Here is a 24,436-nt window from a genome sequence, read left to right as displayed (position 1 = left end):
TGATATATATCACATATGTATATACACACAATTATGTATATATATATGTATATATATACACATATGTATTTATATACATATATATGTATTTTTATATATACATATATATTTATCTATATTTATTTATAGATATAAATTTATATATATGTATATAAATTAAAACTCTGATGAACCAGATTCTACAAAAACATTACATTTAAATTTTTATAGGTTTTCAGCATCATTTGATGTATTTGCACTCATTGTGTCTACTTTTAATGCTCATTTTAAATGTGTGGTTTCCTTTCTTGTTCACATATAAACATTTTATTTTTAGCTTTGCTTTAAAGTTCTTGTTTTTTGATTTGGACATTTGTGGGTTAAAATAAAGTTGAACTGAAGGTCGTCTCTTCTTTAAACATGTTTGAGGGAAATATTCCTGAGATCCAATAGTTTTGTGTCTTTTTATGGTTTTCAGCTGAGTTAACAGTCATTAAAGTGAAAACAGGATTTCATGATGAAGCTGTCACCGTCTTTTTTTTATTTTTTATCTTCAACGCTCTGCTGGTCTCGCACGACACTGCCCGCAGTCACACGATCCTCTCCTCCGGAGAGGAGGAGGCTCATCCTCCCAGCTCCAGTTCAGCTGGTCCCTCACAGAGGCTGTTCCAAGGCTCCAGCCGCGCATAATCATGAAGGTCCGACCCGCGCAGACAGGCGGACAGAGACGGGTCTGCGACGAACGGTGGAAGCGATTTTAAAAAACATTTTACGTGTAAAAAAAAAAAAAAAATTTTAAATCGCTTCAGCATTTTTTTTAAAACATTTTTTGTATAAAAACAAAATGTTATTTTATTTAAAAATCGCTTCCAGCGTCCGTCCCAGACTGTCCAGTCCGCCTGACTGCCGGGTGGGATCGGGATTCAGCCTTAATGATTACGCGCGGTCGGGGTCTCACAACGTCCATCTGCGAGTCCCCATCTCCAGATTCGCAGTGACCTGCGGAGCTCTGAGCACACAAGGCTGGTATCCGGAACCCGAGCCTCCGAGTCGGCACAACAAAGGATCTTCCGCGGTGACCAGCTGAACTTGGAGCCGGGGAGATGACGCCCTGCCCGGTCTGGCGCTCCGAGGCTCCGGAGGGAGGATCGGGGTACACCAGCAGAGCTCCATCCAGCTTGCTCTGAATTATGTTGTCGGCCACCAAGCACAAAAAATGCCAGCACATCAACATTAGACCAAGATGTTGTCAGTATTGTTTTTAAAATAAGTCCAGCCGCTGCTCCAATCCGAGAAATTGCAAATGGCGGATTATTGTTTTGAAACGTTTCTGAAGGATCCAGTGACTCCGCCCCCGACTCCGCCCCCGACCAACCAGTGACCGACAGTGTACTGACGTCACGTTTTTGTACCTCTTCGTACCGGTTAGAACCACAGAGCCAAGGGTACTGAAAATAGTAACAGGTGCTAAGTACTGGTACTAATGGAAAAGCCTCAGAACCGGGCCAAGTAGGGTCGAGTCGGCCCGTACCGGTACTAATGGAAAAGGGGCATTATAGGGCCCAGACTCCTCTTTCTCAGAAAGGGAGCACAACTTACCAGTGTATGGGTGTAAGGACCAAGTGTGGTCTCCTTTTGGACCTTATGCGAGTTAGCGTGAAAGGAAAAAATGAGATGGTGTTTAAAAGCCTTTCTGCATGATGTAGCAAGCAAAATAAACTCTATTCCTTGACGAATATTGAACCCCTGGGAGACTATTTTTAGGGTTGCTGGCCCCATTTAACCCAGTCAGAACCGGGTCATAATTTCATTATAATCCCGTCTCTGAGCAGATAAAAAAAAAAAAATTAAAAACCAGGGCCAGTCTAGATAAATGTACTAACAACTCCCCCTGGTTTCTAGAAAACCAAAAGGTTTCCTCAAATAAACTCCCAGTTCAGTACCGTCAGAAGATGCAAGCAATTAATCTGTTTTCCTCTGGTTGATTGTAAACAACTTCTTATATGTTCACGGAGGATGCCTTCCGGCTATAACATGTGACCTGGCCACCATCAGGTCAAATAAAATGCCAGAGCTGATGGCTAATGTGTGACCTCCCCACTCAGGTCGCCTGTCCCAGCTCTCTGCATTTTGCCAATGACTCCAGCATCCTCATGGTGTGCTGCATGACGTTATTATTTTTTTATTATTCATTAACTTCACGCAGACTCTCTCACTGGTACATTTTCATCTTTAAATCACTTCTTGGTCTGCTGCCTTCATACATCTCCTCCTACATGTCTCTGCGTGAGTGCAGCTACGGAGTGCGCTCTCAGGACATTATTACCTGCAGTGTTCCCTCAGTGAGGACTGAACTAGACAAAAGGGCCTTCTCCTACTCCGCTCCTGTTTCCTGGAACATCTTGTAAAAAGATTTGAAGCTCTCGACCTTGACCTCTCTAAGTGTCTTTAAGAATCTGTTGGACTCCTGGCAGGGACCAATGCAGACATGTTCCTGTTTTTAGTTTTATACATTTGTCTCGGAATCTAGCAGTTTTTTTGGTTTTGTTACCTTTTTCCTTTTAGCCATCCTATTTGTTAAAAAAACAAAACAAAAAAAAAAACTGTAGTATGAGTTTTTATAACTGCTTATTGTTGTTGCTGTTGTCCATTGTTGTCATCTTTCTTTGTTGAAATCAGGTCTCTCTTGTAAATGAGTCCTCGAGGCTCAATGGGATTTACCTGTATAAATAAAGGTTGATTGATTATGGAAATATCTAACATCGTCTAAGTCAGTGCAAGAAATATATCATTTAATGATTGCAAAGGCGTTATAATGCAAGAAAGCGTTCTGATCTAGGGATGTTAATCAGTTGTAGACCCTGATTTTTCTCTTTGACTCCAAAAGGCTTCTCCAGGCATGGTCCTTTTTGTCCATCTGCGAAGGAAAAGAAAAAAACCCCACTGTGCCCCCTGTCCCTTCACTCATGCATTGCCCAAATTATTTACACAGAGTGCTACCAGTATTTTTAACCTGTCACAACAGAAAATGTGTTTGTGTGAATAAAACTGATTTAAACATTTTAAAAAGTTAAATCTGGTCCTCTAGACATTCAAAAAACAAAACAAAGCATAACAACAAATCTATTCACCCATTCGACCAGCCCTCAATTTAATCCCAATTTAGACTGAAAATTTTCACAAGTCTACTCCCTGGAAAATCTATATAATAAAAATCTAAAAAAGTTTAGTCTGGTCCTCTGGACTTTCAAAAAACAAAACAAAAATTTTTTTTAGAAACGTTTCGTCTTTCATCCGAAAGACTTCTTCAGTATGAGGCGCTGTATTCAGCAAATTCCACACTCCACAGCCGACCCTTCAGTTCTTGTCCCCTGCTCAGCAGTCTTCAGTCACTTTGACCCCATCTCACTCTCATTTTTAAATGAGGTCATTGGTCACTTGAAACCCTCAGGCTCCCCTGCTGACCCCATCCCTGATGCATTTTTTAAACAGGTTCTACCGTCAACTGCACCCTCTTTTCTTGCCATTATTAACAGCAGTTTTGCTACAGGTGTGGTTCCTGATGTTTTAAAACAAACAGTGGTAACTCTAATTATTTAAAAAAAACCAGACTTGACCCTGCAGCTTGTTCAACTTTCAGGCCAATCTCAAAATTTCCATTTCTTTCTAAAATCTTGGAGAAAATAGTTTTTAGTCAACTAACCAAGTTTTTGAATGTAAATGGAATTTTTGAGTTTTTTCAGTCAGTATTTAAACAACTGCACAGCACAGAGACAGCTTTAGTAAGGGTCTGTAATGACATTCTGCTAACGAATGACTCTGGTCAGTCTGTGATCCTGGTACTCCTCGACCTTACCGCTGCATTTGACACTGTTGATCACAGCATCCTTATGTCACAGCTAGAACACTGGGTTGGGATTACAGGGGTGGCGCTAGAATGGTTCCGTTCGTATCTGAGTGACAGGAGTTTTTGTGTTAACATTGGCAATCATTTATCTGCTTCTGTCCCTCTTTCCTGTGGGGTCCCACAAGGCTCCATTCTTGGACCCCTTCTGTTCTCATTGTATCTGCTCCCCTTGGGGTCAATGCTGAGGAAACATGGTATTTCGTTTCACTGTTACGCCGATGATTCTCAGATCTATCTGCCTTTAAAACCAAACAGTTCCTGCTCCATCCACCCTTTGCTAAAATGTCGTGATGACATCAAGACTTGGATGACTGCAAACTTCTTGAGTTTTAATGATCAGAAGACTGAGGTCATTGTGTTTAACCCAAGCTCTACCACTGTCACTGATCCTGTAAACTTGCACTCCCTTCAGCCACATCTAAAGCAGCCAGTTACCAATCTCGGGGTAGTGTTAGACTCGGACTTTGAGTTTAATTAACAGATCAACTCTGTTCTACAAAAAAGCTTCTTTCAGCTAAGGCAGATAGCTAAGCTTAAGTCTGTTCTGTCCAGATCCGACCTTGAAAAACTAGTCCATGCATTTATTACAACCCGGCTGGACTACTGTAACTCACTTTATGTTGGGATTAGTCAGGCTTCACTTTCACGTCTCCAGCTCGTACAAAATGCTGCAGCTCGGCTTTTAACAGGAACTCACAGGTTTGAGCACATTTCACCGGTTCTGTCCTCCCTTCACTGGCTTCCTGTGCGTGTCGGAATCAATTTTAAAATTCTCCTGCTGACATTCAAGTGCATTAACGCCTTGCACCCTCATACCTCTCTGACCTTCTGCATCCTTATGCTCCTTCTCGGGCTTTGAGATCATCAGACCAGCTGCTTTTGGCACTAAAAACCAGGTTGAAGCTCAGAGGAGATCGAGCATTTTCAGTCGTGGGCCCTAAGCTCTGGAACAATCTGCCCATCAACATTTGACAGGCCACCTCAGTCTCTGCTTTTAAAACTCTCCTAAAAACACACCTTTATACTCATTGACGTTTAACACAGGGTGATCGGATTTAGATTTAGTTTTTCATTGATATTGATTCTGTTTATGCTTTTGTTATTATTCCTATTCAACACAAAGTCATCTGATCTGATTTAGTATTTCCATCCATCCATCCATTATATTCCGCTTATCCGGGGTCGGGTCGCGGGGGTAGCAGCCTAAGTAGTGAGGCCCAGACTTCCCTCTCCCCAGCCACTTGGGCCAGCTCTTCCGGGGGAATCCAGAGGCGTTCCCAGGCCAGCCGAGAAACATAGTCCCTCCAGCGTGTCCTGGGTCTTCCTCTGGGCCTTCTTCCGGTTCGACGTGTCCGGAACACCTCACCAGGGAGCCGTCCAGGAGGCATCCTAAACAGATGCCCAAGCCACACTGGGTGGTACCCACCACTGCACCCTGTATTCACTGGTTAACTGGACATCATTAACTTCATGCAGACTCTCTCACTGGTACATTTTCATCTTTAAATCACTTCTTGGTCTGCTGCCTTCATACATCTCCTCCTACATGTCTCTGCGTGAGTGCAGCTACAGCGTGCGCTCTCAGGACATTATTACCTGCAAAGTTCCCTCAATGAGGACTGAACTAGGCAAAAGGGCCTTCTCCTACTCTGCTCCCGTTTCTTGGAATATCTTAGAAAAAGATTTGAAGCTCTCGACCTTGACCTCTCTAAGTGGCTTTAAGAATCTGTTGGACTCCTGGAAGGGACCATTGCAGACATGTTCCTGTTTTTAGTTTTCTGCATTCGCCTTAGAATCTAGCTGATTTTTGTTGTTGTTACCTTTTCTTTTTAGCCATCCTATTTGTAAAAAAAAAAAACTCTGCAGTATGACTTTTTATAATTGTTTATTGTTGTTGCTGTTGTCCATTGTTATCTTTCTTTGTTGAAATCAGGTCTCTCTTGTAAATGAGTCCTCGAGGCTCAATAGGATTACCTGTCTAAATAAAGGTTGAATGAAAAAGCCACCTCAACTGGCTCCTCTCGATGTGGAGAAGCAGTGGCTCTACTCTTGAGTCCATACCATACCATGCCACTTTATTTATAAAGCACTTAAAACAGCTGCAAGGCCAACCAAAGTGCTGAACACAACAGGTAACACACAAAGCAAAATACAAAATGAGGTAAATCAGAATATAGACAAAAAACGATGCAGATAATGACGACAAACCAGTGTAGAGCATACAGGATCAAAACACAGATCATCTGGTGTTGAAAGCTATTGAATAGTAGTGAGTTTTTAAACGGGACTTGAAAACCGAGAGGGAGGGGGGTCTGTCTGACAAGCAGAGGTAACTCGTTCCAGAGTCTTGGTCCTGCTACAGAGAAGGCCCTGTCACCTCTGTGCTGAAGATGAGTTCCTGGAACTGTGAGGAGCAGCTGGTCCGCTGACCTCAGGGAGCGTGGTGGGACATACGGTTGTAGAAAATCAGAGAGATTGGGGGGGGGGGGGGGGCCCTGTTCAGTGATTTGTAGACATACATGAGTATTTTGAACTGGATTCGAAAGTGAACCGGTAACCAGTGCAGTGAGGCCAAAACTGGTGTAATGTGCTCTTTTTTGCCTTTACTGGTTAAAAATCGGGCTGCTGCATTCTGGACCAGTTGTAGTCGTGCAATGGAGGTCTGACTGATACCAAACAGGAGTGAATTGCAGTAATCAAGCCTAGATGTAATGAATGCATGTATTACTGTCTCCAGGTTCTTTTTGGACAATATGGGCTTCAGTTTAGACAGCCGCCTGATTGTTAAGTTTCAGGGAAGGGTCCATTATCACGCCCAGATTAGTGACTCTTTGTTTTTCTGACAGGGTTAGAGCGGAAAGGTAGATACAGTGGTTTGTGATCGTGTCGTTGGGATGGAACAACATGACTTCAGACTTCCTTTCATTGAAACTTAAGAAATTTAAAGCCATCCAGTCCCTGATGTCAGCCAGGCAGTTGAGCAGCGGTTGAATAGAGCATGTACCATTGTGTCTTAGGGGGAAGTAAATTTGACAGTCATCGACATAGAAGTGGAAGGGCATGTTGTGTTTCTGGAAAACAGCACCAAGCGGCAGCAGGTATAAAGAGATTAGGAGGGGACCCAGTATGGACCACTGCGGAACCCCCCATTTAAGCTCTGCCTCTGCGGAACTAAAATCCTTGATGGAGACACAAAAAAATCTGTCAGTGAGGTAAGATCTGAACCAATTGAGGGCTGATCCTGTGACGCCCACCCACTGCTCCAACCTAGCAATGAGGATCTCATGGTCGATGGTGTCAAAGGCGGCTGTGAGGTCCAACAGGACAAGCAGCACAGAATCACCGGTATCTGTGAATCTGAAAATGTCGTTAAAGACCTTCAGCAGGGCAGTTTCAGTGCTGTGGAGAGGTTTAAAGTCAGATTGGAAAAGCTCTAAGATGGTGTGATCCTCCAGGAAGCACTTCAACTGGGACTCGACTATTTTCTCCAGTACTTTAGAAACAAATGGGAGTTTGGAGACAGGCCGGAAGTTGGAAACGACTGAGGGGTCAAGGTTTGTTTTTTTCAGGAGAGGCTGGACAGCAGCATGTTTAAAGGATTTTGGCACCACGCCAGTGGATAAACTACTGTTTACTATGGCAAGAATGGACGGACCTAGAGTAGGAAAAACCTTCTTTAGTAGTCGAGGGGAGACCACATCAAAGGAGGAGCCAGAAGGTTTCAAGCTGCACATGACCTGCTCTAGAGAAGATAGAGTGATGGGTTCAAAATGGTCAAAAAGGAGCTACAGATTGAGGTGGGATGGATGGGTCATGAGTTGGAGGGGAAATGAGAGCCCTGGTGGTCGCAATTTTTTCCACAAAGAAATGTTGGAAGTTGTCACACAGCTCAGTCGAGGCTTCCAGAGGTGATGGTTCAGTGAGGTGGAGAACAGAGTTTAGGGTGGAGAAGAGGACACGTTGGTTGTGAGAGTTTGAGGTAATTATATCAGAGAAGAATTTTGATTTAGCAGCTTTTACTGTTTTCTTATAACAGTGCCAACTCTCTTTAAGTATCTGGAAAGAGACCTGCAGCCTGTCTTTCCTCCACTTTCACTCCGCCCTCCTACATTGCTGCCTAGCGGCCTTGGTGACGTCACTCAGCCAGGGTTCTGCTCTGAGTTTTGATTTTTTGGTTTTAACAGGTGCAACATGATCCAGAGTCTTTAAGCAGACAGAGTTGAACTGGGATGTCAGCTCCTCAGTGGTTGTGAGAAACACTGGGGACTGAATTATCATTTCAGAGTTATAAACATCTGTGAAATGTGCGGCAGTGAAGTGGTTAATGGTCCGGGTCTTACGTGCAGGAATGCACGACTTAGGAGTTAGATGGGAGAGGGTGAACTCAAACCGGACTGGCATGTGGTCTGAAAAAACATTATCACCAATAACAAGATTATTAACAGTCATATCATGAGTTAAAACAAGGTCCAGAGTATGTCCACGCTCTTGGGTGGGACCGTTTATATGCTGAGTTAAATTAAATGAGTCCAATAAATCTAAATAGTCCTTAACCAAGGACTTCTCAGGACAGCACACGTGCAAATTAAAGTCACCAATAATGAAAAGATGTTCATATTTTGGTGTGACTTCAGCCAAGAAGTCAGAAAACTCATTTATGAAATCCTTAGACCGAGGTGGGCGGTAGACAAGGCAAATAACGTCGGAGGTGAATGTCCGAGTTCAAAGACGCTCAGCTCAAAGCTGGCGCGGGAAACTAGGATGGGCAGTTGTTTACAGTCAAAAGTTGATTTGAATATTGTTAATAATCCACCACCACGCCGGCCTGATGGCCGCGGGGCGTTAAAACACAGACTGTTCGGTGGCAGTAATTCCGTCAAGGCCCTGGACTCACCCGGAGTCATCCAAGTCTCTGTGATGCACAGAAAGTCCAGATCGTGCTCTTGAAAGTAATCCCTGAGGATACAAGTTTTGTTGGTAATAGATCTTGCGTTGACCAAACACATCCGGATATTGTCCAAAGTAGAGAGTAGAGTAGAGGTGGAGTTAGCGCACGCTAATGGCCGCAGGTTTTCAATAACAGCCCCTCCAGGTCGGTCCGGGCTGCGCAACGGCTGACAACTCCCGCTGGATGCCTGGTCCGGGCACGCGGGAAGCTGGAGACCATGACCGCCAGCTGAAGTGGAAAATGCAGCGCGCAGAGCTTTCAGCTTCACCAGTTGACCAGCACGTTTTCCCCGGCATCTGAAGCGAGATCTCCGGGCAGGCAGGTGAGGAGCACAGCGAAGGTAAGCTGGCACGTCCGCCAGCAGGGGGGGAGGAGGGGAGGGGGGTCCAGAGCTACGCTGATAATGGTCAAAATAAGCGACTTCATTGCCAGAAAAACGAAGATCCAAAAGTTGTTGTCTGTCATACACCAGCAGAGAGTTGATGTAACAGATGTGAAATGCAAAAAAGAAAAATAATCCGAACACAATCAGCAGAGGTGGATTGCAAGCCATGTACACGGGCGCCATCTTACCGGAAGTCTTACTCCTCCCGGATGATCGAGCTTCTCACCCTATCTCTAAGGGAGAGCCCAGACACCCTGCGGAGAAAACTCATTTTGGCCGCTTGTATCCGAGATCTCATTCTTTCGGTCACAACCCAAAGCTCGTGACCATAGATGAGGGTAGGAACGTAGACCGATCGGTAAACTGAGAGCTTTGCCTTTTGACTCAGCTCTCTCTTCACCATGACAGACCTGTACAGCACCCGCTTCACTGCAGATTCTGCACCTATCCGCCTATCAATCTCACATTCCATGTTTCCCTCATTCGTGAACAATACCCCAAGATACTTGAACTCCTCCACTTGGGATAGGACTTCCTCCCTGACCCAGAGGGTGCACTCTACCCTTTTCCGGCTCAAGACCATGGCCTCAGATTTGGAGGAACTGATCTTCATCCCGGCCGCGTCGCATTCGGCTGCGAACCACTCCAGCGAAAGCTGTAGATCACGATCTGATGAAGCCAATAAGACCACATCATCTGCAAAAAGCAGAGACGCAATCTTAAGGCCACCAAAACGGATCCCCTCAACACCTTGGCTGTACCTAGAAATTCTGTCCATAAAAGTTATGAACAGAATCGGTGACAAAGGGCAACCTTGGCAGAGTCCAACTCTCACCAGGAACAAGCCCGACTTACTGCCGGCAATGCGGACCAGGCTCTGACACCGATCATACAGGGACCTAACAGCCCGTATCAAAGGGCCCGGTACCCCATACTCCCAGAGTATCCCCCACAGTGTTTCCCGAGGGACGCGGTCGAACACCTTCTCCAAGTCCACAAAGCACATGGAGACCAGTTGGGCAAACTCCCACGCACCCTCTAGGACCCTGCTGAGAGTGTAGAGCTGGTCCAATGTTCCACGGCCTGGACGAAAACCACACTGCTCCTCCTGAATCCGAGGTTCGACAATCCGACGGACCCTCCTCTCCAGAACCCCCAAATAGACCTTACCAGGGAGGCTTAAGAGCATGATTCCCCTGTAGTTGGAACACACTCTACGGTCCCCCTTTTTGAAAAGGGGGACCACCACCCCGGTCTGCCAATCCAGGGGAACTTCCCCCGATGTCCACGCAATAGTGCAGACTCGCGTAAGCCAACACAACCCTACAACATCCAGAGCCTTAAGGAACTCCGGGCGAATCACATCCACCCCTGTGGCCCTGCCAACAAGGAGCTTTTTAACCACCTCGGTGACCTCAGCACTAGAGATTGGAGGGCCCGACCCAGAGTCCCCAGGCTCTGCTTCTTCAGTGAAAGACGTGCCGGTGGGATTGAGGAAGTCTTCAAAGTATTCTGCCCATCGACCAACAACATCCCGAGTTGAGGTCAGCAGCACACCACTCCCACTATAAACAGTGTTGGTAGCATACCGCTTTCCCCCCCTGAGACGCCGGATGGTGGACCAGAATTGCCTTGAAGCCGTGCGGAAGTCATTCTCCATGGCCTCTCCATACTCCTCCCATGCCTGAGTTTTTGCTTCAGCGACCACCCGAGCCGCATGTCGCTTGGACTGCCGGTACCCATCAGCTGCTTCCGGGGTCCCACAGGCCAAAAAGGCCCGATAGGACTCCTTCTTTAGCCTGACAGCATCCCTCACCAACGGTGTCCACCATCGGGTTCGAGGGTTGCTGCCGTGACAGGCACTGACAACCTTGCGGCCACAGCTCCGGTAAGCCGCCTTGACAATAGAGGCACGAAACATGGTCCACTCAGACTCAATGTCCACCACCTCCCTCCGAACATGTTTTGAAGTTCTCCCAGAGGTGGGAGTTAAAACTCCATCTCACAGTAGACTCTGCCAGACGTTCCCAGCAAACCCTCACAATACGTTTGGGTCTGCCAGGTCTGACCGGCATCCTCCCCCACCATCAGAGCCAACTCACCACCAGGTAGTGATCAGTGGACAGCTCTGCCCCTCTCTTCACCCGAGTGTCCAAGACATGTGGCCGCAGATCAGATGAGACGATGACAAAGTCGATCATCGAACTGCGGCCTAGGGTGACCTGGTGCCAAGAGCACATATGGACACCCTTATGCTTGAACAACGTGTTGTCATTATTTCTAGATCTCAGACTATTTGGAGTCACTGAATCTTGTTAATACAACTGGATCTGCCCATCACTGCAACTTTCACCGTCTTTGGGTTCTGAATGATCGCGTCTTCATTAATGTTTCTCACGGTTCGATTATGGGGGCTAATTGTCAACTGTTAACTCATGTAATTACACATCGGTCACAAAAATCTCAAGAAAATGTCTGATAATAATGTTGTTACTATTCTCAGGGATTCAGCCCACCTCTGGACCCCCCACTAATTATAGCACACCAAATAACTTTAAAAACATGTCAAGACTTCATTTTCTGCATGTAAACGCTCGTAGCCTTCTGAGAAAACTTGATGCCTTGAAATTCTGGTCAGTTCTTCTGGGGCAGATGTAATCTTCATCTCTGAAACCTGGTTCAACAAATTGTACTGAATAGACAGATTATTTGTTTATCAACACGGCGGATGTGCGCACAGTTGTAGTGCAGAAAGAGCCGGTGTCGTGCGAAATTCCGTTACCCTTTATCCAGAGGGCGCACAGAGGCGTCCATCTTCACAGCTCTTGTGATAGATTTTTTGGTATTAAAAACTATAAAAACACTCCATGTCTCGGGGCCTGACTGATATTTGTCAGGCTAAAGTGAACATGACAAGTTTTATTAAAAAAAGACATTTTTCGCTCGGTGATTTAAAAAAAAAAAAAATCACACCAAAAACAAACAACCAAAACACGAAACTGTAAGAAAACCCCCACACAAGACCAGATTTAAGACGGGATTTTACAGGTAAATAATTTTTTAATAATCATAGTTACTTAAAGAGAAGAGACCCAGAGGAAGACCCAGGACACGCTGGAGGTGCTATGTTCCTCGGCTGGCCTGTGTAGTGAACTAGACCTCTGACCACAACCTGTCTCTGAAGGCCTTCAGGGGACAGGAACTGTTATTTCATTGATTTGAATCCAGAAATACAAATTATCTCATCAAGAGACTAGTTAATTGTATCCTGAATTAATCAATTGAAAGAACAATCTTCCTTTTTACATTATCATTACTATTTTAGAATATCTTGATAATCAAAGTGTGTTTAGTTCATACCATTTCTAAATGTTGAAGTGAACCACTCATTTAAATCAACTGTGAAACAGTATTAATGATTTTTAAACCTTATTAGACTCAGAAATCAAGTTAAATGTCTATTTACAAAGTAATTGTGCATTTTGATCTTCTGTCTGAATGAGTGGATTTGATGTCAGTCAGAAGTCAGGGATGTCGATCGAAGCTCAAAGACAAACAGAGACGAGTTATTAGAACGAAGTGTCTTGTTTTTAAATCTAGCAGACAGTAAATAACTTCAACTGGCATCTGCAAAGTTTCTCACTTCTTCAAAATATTTTTCTCCATCTGTACTAACCATTCCTAAACATTCCTATTGTCTTTTGACTTTTAATAACCCTCTGACATCACTAGAACCACCCCCCTGCTGGTTGTTTCAATCAATCAGGAAGTACCAAGTGACCAGAAGTGAGTACTCGTTAAAAAGTCAACACTTCCTGGGACTATTCAGTCTTCTTGCAGTCTTCCTGAGGTCTTCCTGCAGTTTTCGTCAGTCTTTTTAAAGTCTTTCTTGGTACTATGGAGTCTTCTTGCAGTCTTCTACTTCTGAGTGGAATCTCTGACTGGAGTCTTACTGAGAGTTCCTAAGGAACTTTCAGATTTAATCAATAGCTGATGAATTTGACCGTGAGACGAGGGTCCGTCCATCCCAGCGGAGTCACAGTGCCTCGCTGTGAACTCACCCGGGCGTAACGCCCTACAACTTCGAAGGAAGCTTGTTCTGTTGAATGGAGTAAACCACACGACTTCTGACGATGACCAGCCACCCTGACCGGAGACGCTGAAAGGTAGCGTGCATAGGGACCTCTAGACCGGAGCTGATCCATCCATCTGCAAAGGTAAAGAGACGTCATGAGTTGTCATGCACTAAGTGGACCGGGGGTTTGAGCTGGTGTTGAAAGAAGAGTGCTAATTCCATACATCTTCCTTCATCCATCTTTAAACTTCTCTACTCCTTCCGTTAAACTTTTCTATTTGCCAGTAATCCAGATGCCTTCAGATGTGAATCAGCCTCAATCAGTAATGTTCTGTTGTCTTGTTAGTAAAGTGTGCCAAGTTTTTATTAATCAGAAACAGATCAGCAAATCAATGTGTACATGTCTTGATGTTAAATTTTGATTCTGTTAAATAAATGCCTGCATTTATTCTGATGGGTCAAGATAAAATGGTGTCTCATGTCACTGATTAAACAATCCTCACAGTTATCTTGGTCACATGACACATAATTTAACTCGAAAAAGAAAAGAATCCGTTGAAATTAACAATTAATATTCTTTGTGCTTGAACTAGCTTTAAGAATAAGTAATTAGTAGTGTGTCTACAGCAAAGCTGTCCCACATTCACTACACCTGGGAACGCCTTGGGATTCCCCTCAAGGAACTGACCCAAGTAACTGGGGAGAGGGAAGTCTGGGCCTCCCTACTTTTTTTTTTTTATTTTTTTTTATTAATTTTTTTTTTTAATTTATTTATTTTTTTGTTTTTATTGGCCTCCCTACTTAAGCTGCTGCCCCCGCGACCCAACCCTGAATAAGCGGAAGAAAATGGATGGATGAATGGATACAGTTACATAGGTGTTTGGCACTGTTCTGTACAGTGATTATGCTTAGATAGTTATTGTGTTCATTTTGAAGGTATAATGTTTGTAACCATGAGTCAAACAGCGAATCTTCATAAAGATGTGACTATCTTGTAGTGTGAGAGTGTGTTGAAAGCAAACTATATTCTGTGAAACTCCACCCGCTGGTTGATTCTTGTACTACAAGAAAGTTGCACATTATGCCAGAGTAGTCTGGGGGCACAGATTTTGACGATGAATGATAGATGCCCACAGCTAATTAACCGGAGCGTCTTATTTATGTACAAAATCATGATTTATATTTAATAAGTGCAGCTTAGAGACAGGTGCGTTCTAAAGTCCGACAATTACGGTAAGTGCAGTCCATTTACCATTTACCATTTTACTTTGATACCTCAAACTAAAACCCAGAGCAGCTAACTGCCATCAAAAGTCAAATTAATAAACTTTCCTCCTGCGTGCAATTAAATTTCCGAAAAATCCACTTGTTTTGTGATGAACTCAGAGGTTTGTTACATAACATTAGTAATCAAACAGGATGAAGACCATGGACTACAGCAGGCAGTTCAGACAAAGTTGTTGAAGTTTAAAGCAGGATTAGGTTATGAAACATTTCCCAAGCTTTTAACATCTCATGGAGCACCACTTAATCTATCACCTACCATACCATACCATACCATACCAATTTATTTATAAAGCACTTTAAACAGTGACAAAGCATACAAAAGTGCTGTACAGGGACAAACAGAACAAGCACACAGCAACAGATTACATAACAGGACACCAAAAAGTAGAAACCAACAAAAACAATAATGGATAACAACAACAACCGCAACATGACCAACACAGTGTGATGCACACAGACTCAGCACAGACCACACAGTGCTGAAAGCCAGGGAATAAAAGTCTGTTTTTAAGCGAGCTTTAAAAACTGTGAGGGAGGGGGCCTGTCTAACGAGCAGAGGTAACTCATTCCAAAGTCTTGGGCCTGCTACAGAGAAGGCCCTGTCACCTCTGCGCTTGAGACGGGTTCCTGGGACTGTTAAGAGCAACTGGTCTGCTGATCTGAGAGAACGTGGTGGGACATACGGCTGGAGCAGATCAGTAAGATAGGAGGGGGCAGAGCTGTTTAGTGATTTATAGACATACAAGAGTATTTTGAATTTGATTCGAAGGTGAACCGGAAGCCAGTGTAGGGAGGCCAAAACAGGTGTAATGTGCTCTCTTTTGCTTGTGCTGGTCAAAAACCGGGCTGCTGCATTTTGGACCAGTTGAAGTCTAGCTATGGAGGTCTGACTGATACCAAAAGGAGTGAGTTGCAATAGTCTAGCCTGGATGTAATGAATGCATGAATTACTGTCTCCAGGTTATTTTTGGACAATATGGGCTTCAGCTTAGACAGTCACCTCAGCTGGAAAAAGCAGGATTTAACAATCATATTTACATGATTGTTGAGTTTCAGAGAAGGGTCAAGTATCACTCCTAGATTAGTGACTTTGTTTCACTAACGGTGACAGAACGGATAGGTCGATGTAGTAGTTGGTGATTGTGTCATTGGGAGGAAACAGCATAACTTCAGATTTCTTCTTGTTGAAACTCAAGAAATTTAAAGCCATCCAATCTCTGATGTCAGCCAGGCAGTCCAGCAACGGTTGAATAGAGCGAGTACCGTTGAGTCTGAGGGGGAAGTAGATTTGGCAGTCGTCGGCGTAGAAGTGAAAAGGTATGTTATGTTTCCTGAAAATAGCACCTAGTGGCAGCAGGTATAAAGAAAATAAAAGAGGACCATGGATGGACCCTTGCGGTACCCCCCATTTAAGCGCTGCCGAGGCTGAACTAAAATCTTTGATGGAGACACAAAAGGACCTGTCAGCGAGGTAAGATCTAAACCATTCGAGGGCTGACCCAGTGATGCCCACCCACTGCTCTAACCTTGCAATGAGGATCTCGTGGTCGATTGTATCAAAGGCAGATGTGAGGTCCAGTAAGAGAAGGAGCACAGAATCACCAGTGTCTGTGAATAGGAGAATGTTGTTAAAAACCTTGAGTAGAGCAGTTTCAGTGCTGTGGAGAGGTTTAAAGCCAGACTGGAATAGCTCTAAGATGGCATTATCCTCTAGAAAGCATTTCAGCTGGGCCTCCACTATTTTTTCCAGTAGTTTGGCGACAAATGGAAGTTTAGAGACAGGCCGGAAGTTGGACATGACTGAGGGGTCAAGGCTAGGTTTTTTCAGGAGAGGTTGGAGAGCAGCATGTTTAAAAGTTATTGGCACCACACATGAGGCTAAGCTGCTGTTCACAATGCCAAGAACAGGAGGGCCCAGAACAGGAAGAAGCTCCTTAAGGAGTCGAGGGGGGACAACGTCAAAAGGGGAGCCATATGGCTTCATGCCGCACATGACCTGCTCCAGGGAAGACAGAGAGATGGGCTCGAAGTGGTCAAGAACAGCAACACAATGAGATGAGATGGACGGATCATGAGCAGGTGGAGAAATGAGTGCCCAGGTGTTTGCAACTTTTTCAGAAAAGAAATGGAAGAAGTTTTCACATAGCTCAGTTGAGGCTTCTAGAGGTGATGGTTCACTGAGGTGTAGAACTGAGTTCAGGGTGGAAAAAAGGGCTCGGGGCTTGTGGGAGTTTGAGACAATTATCGCAGAAAAGAACTTCGATTTGGCGGCTTTAACTGCCTTCTGATAATGACGCCAATTCTTCTTTAGGATTTGAAAAGAAACCTGCAGCCTGTCTTTCCTCCACCTGCATTCTGCTCTCCTACACTGCTGTCTAACGGCTTAAGTGACGTCATTAAGCCTTGGTTCTTATAAAAGTTTTGTTTTCCTGGTTTTAACAGGAGCAACATGGTCCAGAATATTTAAGCAAACAGAGTTAAGCTGAGAGGTTAGCTCCTCGGTGGAGAGAGACAATGAGAGCTGATCGATCCTCTCAGAGCTAAAAGCTTCAGTAAAATGTGCAGCAGTGAAACGGTTAATGGCGCGTAAAGTACGAGCAGAATCACATGACTTAGCAGTAGGACAAGGTGGAATGATATCAAACAAGACAGGCATGTGGTCTGAGAGAACGTTGTCACCGATTACAAATTACAAACAGAGACATCACATGTTAAAATGAGATCCAGAGTGTGACCGTGTTGTTGGGTGGGACCATTTACATGTTGAGTTAAATTAAATGAGTCTAACAAATCAAGGAAGTCCTTCACTAACGGCTTCTCCTGACAACAGACTTGAATATTAAAGTCACCAACGATAATAAAGTGATCATATCTTGGTGTGATGTAAGCCAGAAAATCAGAGAATTCACTTATGAAGTCCTTGGAACGAGGGGGGCGATAAACAATCACGCACAGAACGGGAGGAGAATGTCCAAGTTCAAAAGCACTCAGCTCAAAACTGGAGCAGGGCATGAGGGTGGACAACTGTTTACAGGAAAAGTTTGATTTAAATACAGTTAATATTCCACCACCCCGCCGATCTGATGGCCGCGGTGTTACGTCCCGGCTCGTTTTGGAGGCAACATAAAGGACATGACAAAAGTTTGTGTAAAAAAATAATAATGTGACAATTTATTTTTGGCTGAGTTTACAAAATACTAAACAAAAATCACAGCAATAGCTGGCATTCTTCATACAATTTAAATAAAACAAGAACACTTCTGGTTCTGAACAATGACTCAGCTACTTAAAACAAAATTGAAAATTCCAAGTCAAACAAAATATAGCAACCCAACCATCCATCCATCCATCCATCCATCCATCCATTATCTTTACCCGCTTGTTCCATTTTGGGTCACGGGGGTCGCTGGTGCCCATGTCCAGCAATCACTGTGCGAGGGGCGGGGTACACCCTGGATGGGTCGCAAGTCCATCACAGGGCCACATAGAGACAAACGAGACAAACAACCATTCACTCTCTCACTCACACCTAGGGACAATTTAGAGTTACCAATCAGCCTTACATGCATGTTTTTGGTCTGTGGGAGGAAACCGGAGTACCCAGAGAAAACCCACGCATGCACGGAGAGAACATGCAAACTCCACCCAGAAAGGCCCCTGGACCGGGGGTTTGAACCAAGGACCTGCTCGCTGAGAGGCAGCAGCTCTACCAGTTGCGCCACCGTGCTGCCCTGAAACCCAACCAACAATGGTCAAACTAACAAGTCGCTCCACAATGAGAATGAAATCTCCAACCAGACAAATGTGTCTTTGCTACACAGGCCACAGTCTTTCAGAACCAATAAGACAAAGCAAGACACAGTCTGAAACAATTTGTCTGCACCACCAAAAGTTGGCATACTGCACACTAAGCACAGCAGCACTGATTGAAGGGCAGGGCTGACTTTTATGATCTTCCTCCTCCTGGCCTCTTCATTGGCAGTCGCTGGTGGATGGGTGGTGCTGTCCAAACCTCCTTTGGCCAATCATCTTTGGACAGGTGAGTCTTGAGGGCTTGGTCAAAAGTTCACCAGTAGAGAGAGGCAACGAGCCAGCAGCAACCAGGCATTACAGAAAAGAAAACTGCAAAACTACAAAAGAAGAAAGGCAGTACAGGCCTGAGGCCGTAACAGCGGGGCATTAAAACACAGACAGTCAGGAGGTAAAAGTTCCACCAAGGTGCTTGAATCACCCAAAGGCAACCAGGATTCCGTGAGATAAAGAAAATCCTGTCCCTCGTCTTTAAAAAAGTCATTTAGGATAAAAGTCTTGTTGGCAACAGACCTTGTGTTGATGAGGCACGTCCTGATCTGGTCCGACACAGAACCAGCCATGGTGGGGGTGGTGCGCGCCAACGGTTGCAGATTTTTAAAAACAGCGCCTCCAGGACGGTCCAAGCGCCGGGCCGGTAGACAACACCCATATTTTCCCTGGTCCGGGCATGTAGGAAGCTGGCTGTGGAAACGTTGACCACGCAGAGCTTTGAGTTTTACCAGCCGGCCGGCACGTTTTCCCCGGCGTTTGAAGCGATATCTCTGAGAAGGCAGGCTTGGGGCCCAGCGTAAACAAGCAGGCACGTCTGCCAGAAAGGGTGGAAGGGGGGGGGGGGGGGTCCCGAGTCACGATCAAAATGGTCCGAATCTGCGACAGCAGATACAGACAATCGAAGATGGAGGAGCTGTTGTCGGTCATACACAAGCAGCGAGTTGATATCCCAGACAAAAAACGAAAAAAGCAGAAATAATCCAAACAGTATCATCAGAGGTAGATTGTAGGCCATGTACACGGGCGCCATCTTACCGGATGTGTCCCCTGAACATGGAAAGGCTGAAGACTTGGGTCCAACTGCAAATCTACCAAGACATGGTCATCCAGCTAACCTGACAGACCGGCCACGGAGAGCCTTAAGCTCAGAATTAATCAGAGTAACTCTGGAGGACCTGCAGAGATCTGCAGCTCAGGTGGGATAATCTGGCCATAGGCAAAATATTACTTGTGCCCTCCACAAATCTTGCCTTTGTAGATGAGAAGAAGCTATTGTCAAGAAAATATAAAATCCCAATAAAATATTTAGAAGTTTGTGGTCGTGACGTGACTAAAATATGAAAAAGTTAAAGGGGTACGAGTACTTTTTTTTAATCAATCAATCAATCAATCAAACTTTATTTATAGAGCCCTTTCCAGCAGCCAAAAGGTGCACAAAGTGCTGCACAGTACAGAAGTTAAAAACAAACAAGAATAAAAAAATCAGTCAGTTAAAAACAAAAACAATTACAATTAAAACATAGCAAAATTGTCAAAGACCTACTAGGTATTAAAAGCCTCCCTGAATAAAAAGGTTTTAAGATTAGATTTAAAATGCTCCATGTCAGTGATGGTGCGCAAGTCCTGAGGTAGCTGGTTCCAGAGTCTGGGTGCGACAACCGAAAAGGCCCGGTCACCCCCATCGTTTGTAGTTGGATTTTGGGACAGAGAGTAGAAATGTATTAGAAGATCTCAGTGTTCTCCTATATTCACGGACAGCTACAAGATTAGACAAATATAGTGGGGCAAGACCATTGAGAGCTTTAAAAGTGAATAATAAAATTTTAAATTTAATTCTAAAATCGACTGGAAGCCAGTGGAGAGAAAATAAAACAGAGGTGATGTGCTCACGTCTGGAGGTGTTGGTTAAAAGTCGAGCTGCAGCATTTTGGACCAATTGCAGGCGTCTAATGGAGGGTTGGGAGATTCTTGCATATAGGGAATTGCAGTAGTCGAGCCTTGAAGTTATAAAAGCATGGATGGCCTTTTCCAAGTCAGAACGATTTAAAAAAGGCTTAACTTTGGATAAAAGACGTAACTGATAAAAACAGGCCTTGACTACAGAGGATATTTGTTTGTCAAACTTTAAGTCCTTATCAAATGTCACTCCCAAGTTTTTAACTGTGGATCTGAACTTGGATGTCAGAGCACCAAAGTTACAGGGAGCATCATCACCAAAGAAAATGCATTCTGTCTTTCCTTCGTTTAAAAACAAAAAAATAAGATGAAGCCACTGTTAAATGTCGGCAATACAATCAACGAAAGGTGTGAGAAGGTTACTGTTTTTAGGTTTCATTGGTAAATAAATTTGTACATCATCAGCATAGCAGTGAAAAGAAAAATTATGTTTGGCTATCACTGATCCAAGGGGCAGCATGTACAATGAGAAGAGGACAGGACCAAGAATAGAACCTTGTGGCACACCACGAGAGAGGGGCAGTGGAGGAAGACAGATTATTCAGCATGACAGAGAACGTTCTGTTGGTCAAATAAGCAGTGAACCACTTGAGAGCTGTACCAGAAATTCCAACGTAATGTTGGAGACGAGACAACAGGACAGCGTGGTCCACTGTATCAAACGCAGCTGTAAGGTCCAGCAGCACCAGAGCAACGGGACACTTGACATCCATGGACATGGAAATGTCATTATGGACTTTTAACAGGGCTGATTCGGTAGAATGACGGGTTCTAAATCCAGACTGAAATGTTTCATAGATACCATGGTTTTCTAAAACAGGTTGTAACTGCATAAAAACAACTTTTTCTAAGACTTTAGCTAAAAAAGGCAGATGAGAAATAGGTCTAAAATTTGATAAAAGTGATGGGTCAAGGTGAGGTTTTTTAAGAAGGGGCCTAACCACAGAGAAAGACTGTTACCCGATGCTTTCATATCTGACAGTGGTCTGCTTTAACAGACGGACTCTTTCTGTATTTATTGCTTTCATTTGAAACATTTGTTTTACATTCCAGGGTAAAATAATGGGGTTATCGCTAATGGGTTTTTGTTCGATGATCCAGGTTAAAAATTTCAGATAATTTGGTGAATCCCCTCCGGCGGCCTGACTTCTGTGCTGCTTTGTGTCACCTGTCCTATTTTAGAGTTTACTTCTGATTAGCTGTAGCCTTGTCTGTGCTGTCCCACAGCAGCTGGGATCAGTTAATTATTAGGTCATTGTACAGATGGGTATGACTGTCAGCCCTCTGGAAAAGCACCAGCAAGCAACATAATAAATGGAGAGGGGAGGCAAAGATGAGGGGAGTGGAAGGTAGTGCCACTGAAAACTTCTAGAATAGGTTGTTTTCCAGCACAGGTCAATAAGCATAACAGAAATTATACATACATATAGACAGACTGTTTGTTTGTTGAGTAAAATTAGAGCTGATTATTATCAGATGTAACTTACTGCAACTTGAAATTTTTTGGTAAATATTTAACTACAATAGTGCAATCTAATTTTTTAGTTTCAAAAATTTCTGTCGTGCCATTTTTCTCTCATTTTGTCTTGCCTCTTGAGTGAGACCCAAACCCGTCCTCATTATGGGATATGTGTGTATTTTTTTTTTGTGTGTGTGTGTGTGTGGGGGGGGGGGGGGGGGCAGAAATTTGCAGCAGGCATTTAAAACTTAACACATTAAAAAAAAAAATTTGTACATATATAGGCCGCACTTGTCTCTAAGCCGCGGGTGTCCAGGTTGTAACATGAGATGTTTACACTGACTTTTAATTAAATACTGTAACATGGCAGCACACAGCTACTGAGAGAGATGTGCAGCTCTTGTTGTAGATCAAGAATCAACCACCAGATGGCATTTTATAGACTTTATCTGTCTTCAACACACACAGACAGAGATGAAACCCACAGGTCTTGTCAACTACTGTACCTCCCTCACTCATGGTTACTATACTGAATGGCCTAACACAAACTAACAGGTAATGAACACATAAACTAAGCTAACAAGAACAGACTAATCACCAAAAGAACAATCCTAAACAGCTAACCAAAATTATTAACATTGAACATAAATGTTACCCATAATTCCTCCCTGAGGCCATGTGACCATTGGTCGTCCTGCTCCACAGAACAAAAGTTGCTCTGCGCATGCAGGGGAATCTCTCTCTCATGCTTGTGAAGAATCAGATATTTTGTTATTAAAGTTTATTTACTCCATGTTGGAGCAACTGAAAACTGCAGCTGAACTTTAGAGAGAAAAAAGCTGCTGTGTTTTGCTGTACTGTAATGATTTATGGATTAGGGTGGTTGGAGATCAATGACTATAAACTGGATCAGCACCCAGAAGGACTTTTTTTTTAACACCACATAACTATCTTCCAGCACTGGTTCACAGAACTGCCTCCAGTGTTGACCTTCGAGCTCTCACGGTTTGAGTTTAACCAAGCTCTCGGTCGACCTGAGAAGATCCACAACAAGCTTGAGTTCTCCTCTATGCTCTACATGGACAGGTGATGGAAGTTCAGCACTGGTTGACATTAAATAATTTGTTGGACTCTGCTAAGTAACATGGTGTTAGAGTGAAAGTTATGCTGTTTTTGTCTTACAGGTATATGGACAGAAACAGGGAAATAACCAGAATCAAGAGGGAGGAGATCAGAAGGCTGAAAGAGCATCTGACACTGCTCCAGCAGCGACTGGAGAGGTACGCCTTGTCTACAAATCATGCTGATCCAAACCAAAGTTAGATCGCTCAAGAAAATCATGGGGAAACATTTCTCAACCAGACTGCACCTTTCCTCAAACATTTTATCCTCTCCCCTTTTTTTTATATTTTTTTTCCATATTTATTATACAAGGTCATTCTTGTTTCCTTTCAGGTACCTGAGTTATGGCTCAGGCCCCAAGAGGTTTCCTCTGGCCGATGTCCTCCAGTATGCCATGGAGTTTGCCTCCAGCAAACCTGTTTGTACTTCACCAGTGGAAGATATTGACACATCAGCACCACCTGGTGGCACAACAGGACAGCAGTTACCACCACCAAGGCATGTTAACTCTGAACTTCTGGGGCCTCATGTATGAACAAGTGTGTTGCTTTTGTACTGCAATTTATGTAGAGACAAAATGTGAGAAGTGTGTATGCACAACATTATTCAGATTTATCAAACCATGCATGTACACCTTTCCTTCATATATCACAATCTACATGGAACTGAAAGCACATGACACTTCCCTTGACCCACATGTATTTAGAAAGAAAGAAAGTGCTATGTATTGTCATATGTGACCATACAGTGGCGACATTTATTCTCTGCATTTGACCCATAACATGTGAGATTTGCACAAGTGGAGAACTGGGTAGTTATTTAATCACCAGGGGAGTAGGTAGGTAATAGGTGTCTTGTTCAAGGACATCACAACAAATGGGTATAGTGGGGAATGGAACCTGTGGTGTTCCAGTTCAATACAATTCAATTCAGTTTATTTATATAGTGCCAAATCACAACAAAGTTGTCCCAGGGCACTTTACAGGAACATTCACATATCTAAAAAAGTTAAATCTGGTCCTCTGGACATTCAAAAAAACAAAACAAAGCAAATCAACAAAAAAATGTAGAAACGTTTCGTCTCTCATCCGAGAGACTTCCTCAGTCTGAGGTGCTGTATTCAGCTCAGTCTCTTAAATAGCACCTTCTTAGAGTGGATCAACCAGTTTTGCTGCTGACAACCAAAACCAGCTGATCACATGCTCAAGAAGGACCATCAGCCTAACAATGAATCATTAGCACCTGATGGCTGTTTACTGTTCACAGAGGGCTGAGTGATACTAGCAATCACAGCATTGTAAGAGGGGGACAGTTGAACCCGGAGGCTCCACCCCTGTTTAACGATGGACTGTTTCTTTTCACAAAGATGGCCTCCTTTACTCCTCTCTCAAACCATCGTTCCTCTCTGTCCAGGATGTGAACATCTTCATCCCTGAAAGAGTGACCGCTGGCCTGGAGATGATGATCTTCACATCCTGGACAGAGAGGAACGATGGTTTGAGAGAGGAGTAAAG

General features: G+C 43.9%; 1 protein-coding gene across 1 annotated transcript in view; it reads left to right on the top strand.

The window, feature by feature from the left end:
- usp25 (ubiquitin specific peptidase 25) overlaps nucleotides 1-24,436 on the top strand; it is a gene marked incomplete in the record, with an annotated part of 317,087 nt that overhangs the window by 179,463 nt on the left and 113,188 nt on the right. The window contains 3 exon segments of the mRNA XM_037688164.1: nucleotides 22,759-22,886; nucleotides 22,985-23,080; nucleotides 23,256-23,420. Of these exon segments, the coding sequence (XP_037544092.1) occupies nucleotides 22,759-22,886; nucleotides 22,985-23,080; nucleotides 23,256-23,420 (389 nt within the window).

Source organism: Nematolebias whitei, chromosome 14 (genome assembly GCF_014905685.2).
Source record: "Nematolebias whitei isolate Nwh7 chromosome 14, NemWhi1, whole genome shotgun sequence".
Lineage (NCBI taxonomy): Eukaryota > Metazoa > Chordata > Actinopteri > Cyprinodontiformes > Rivulidae > Nematolebias > Nematolebias whitei.
Note: the sequence above shows the minus strand (reverse complement) of the source record. Positions and strands in the feature narration are given on the sequence as shown.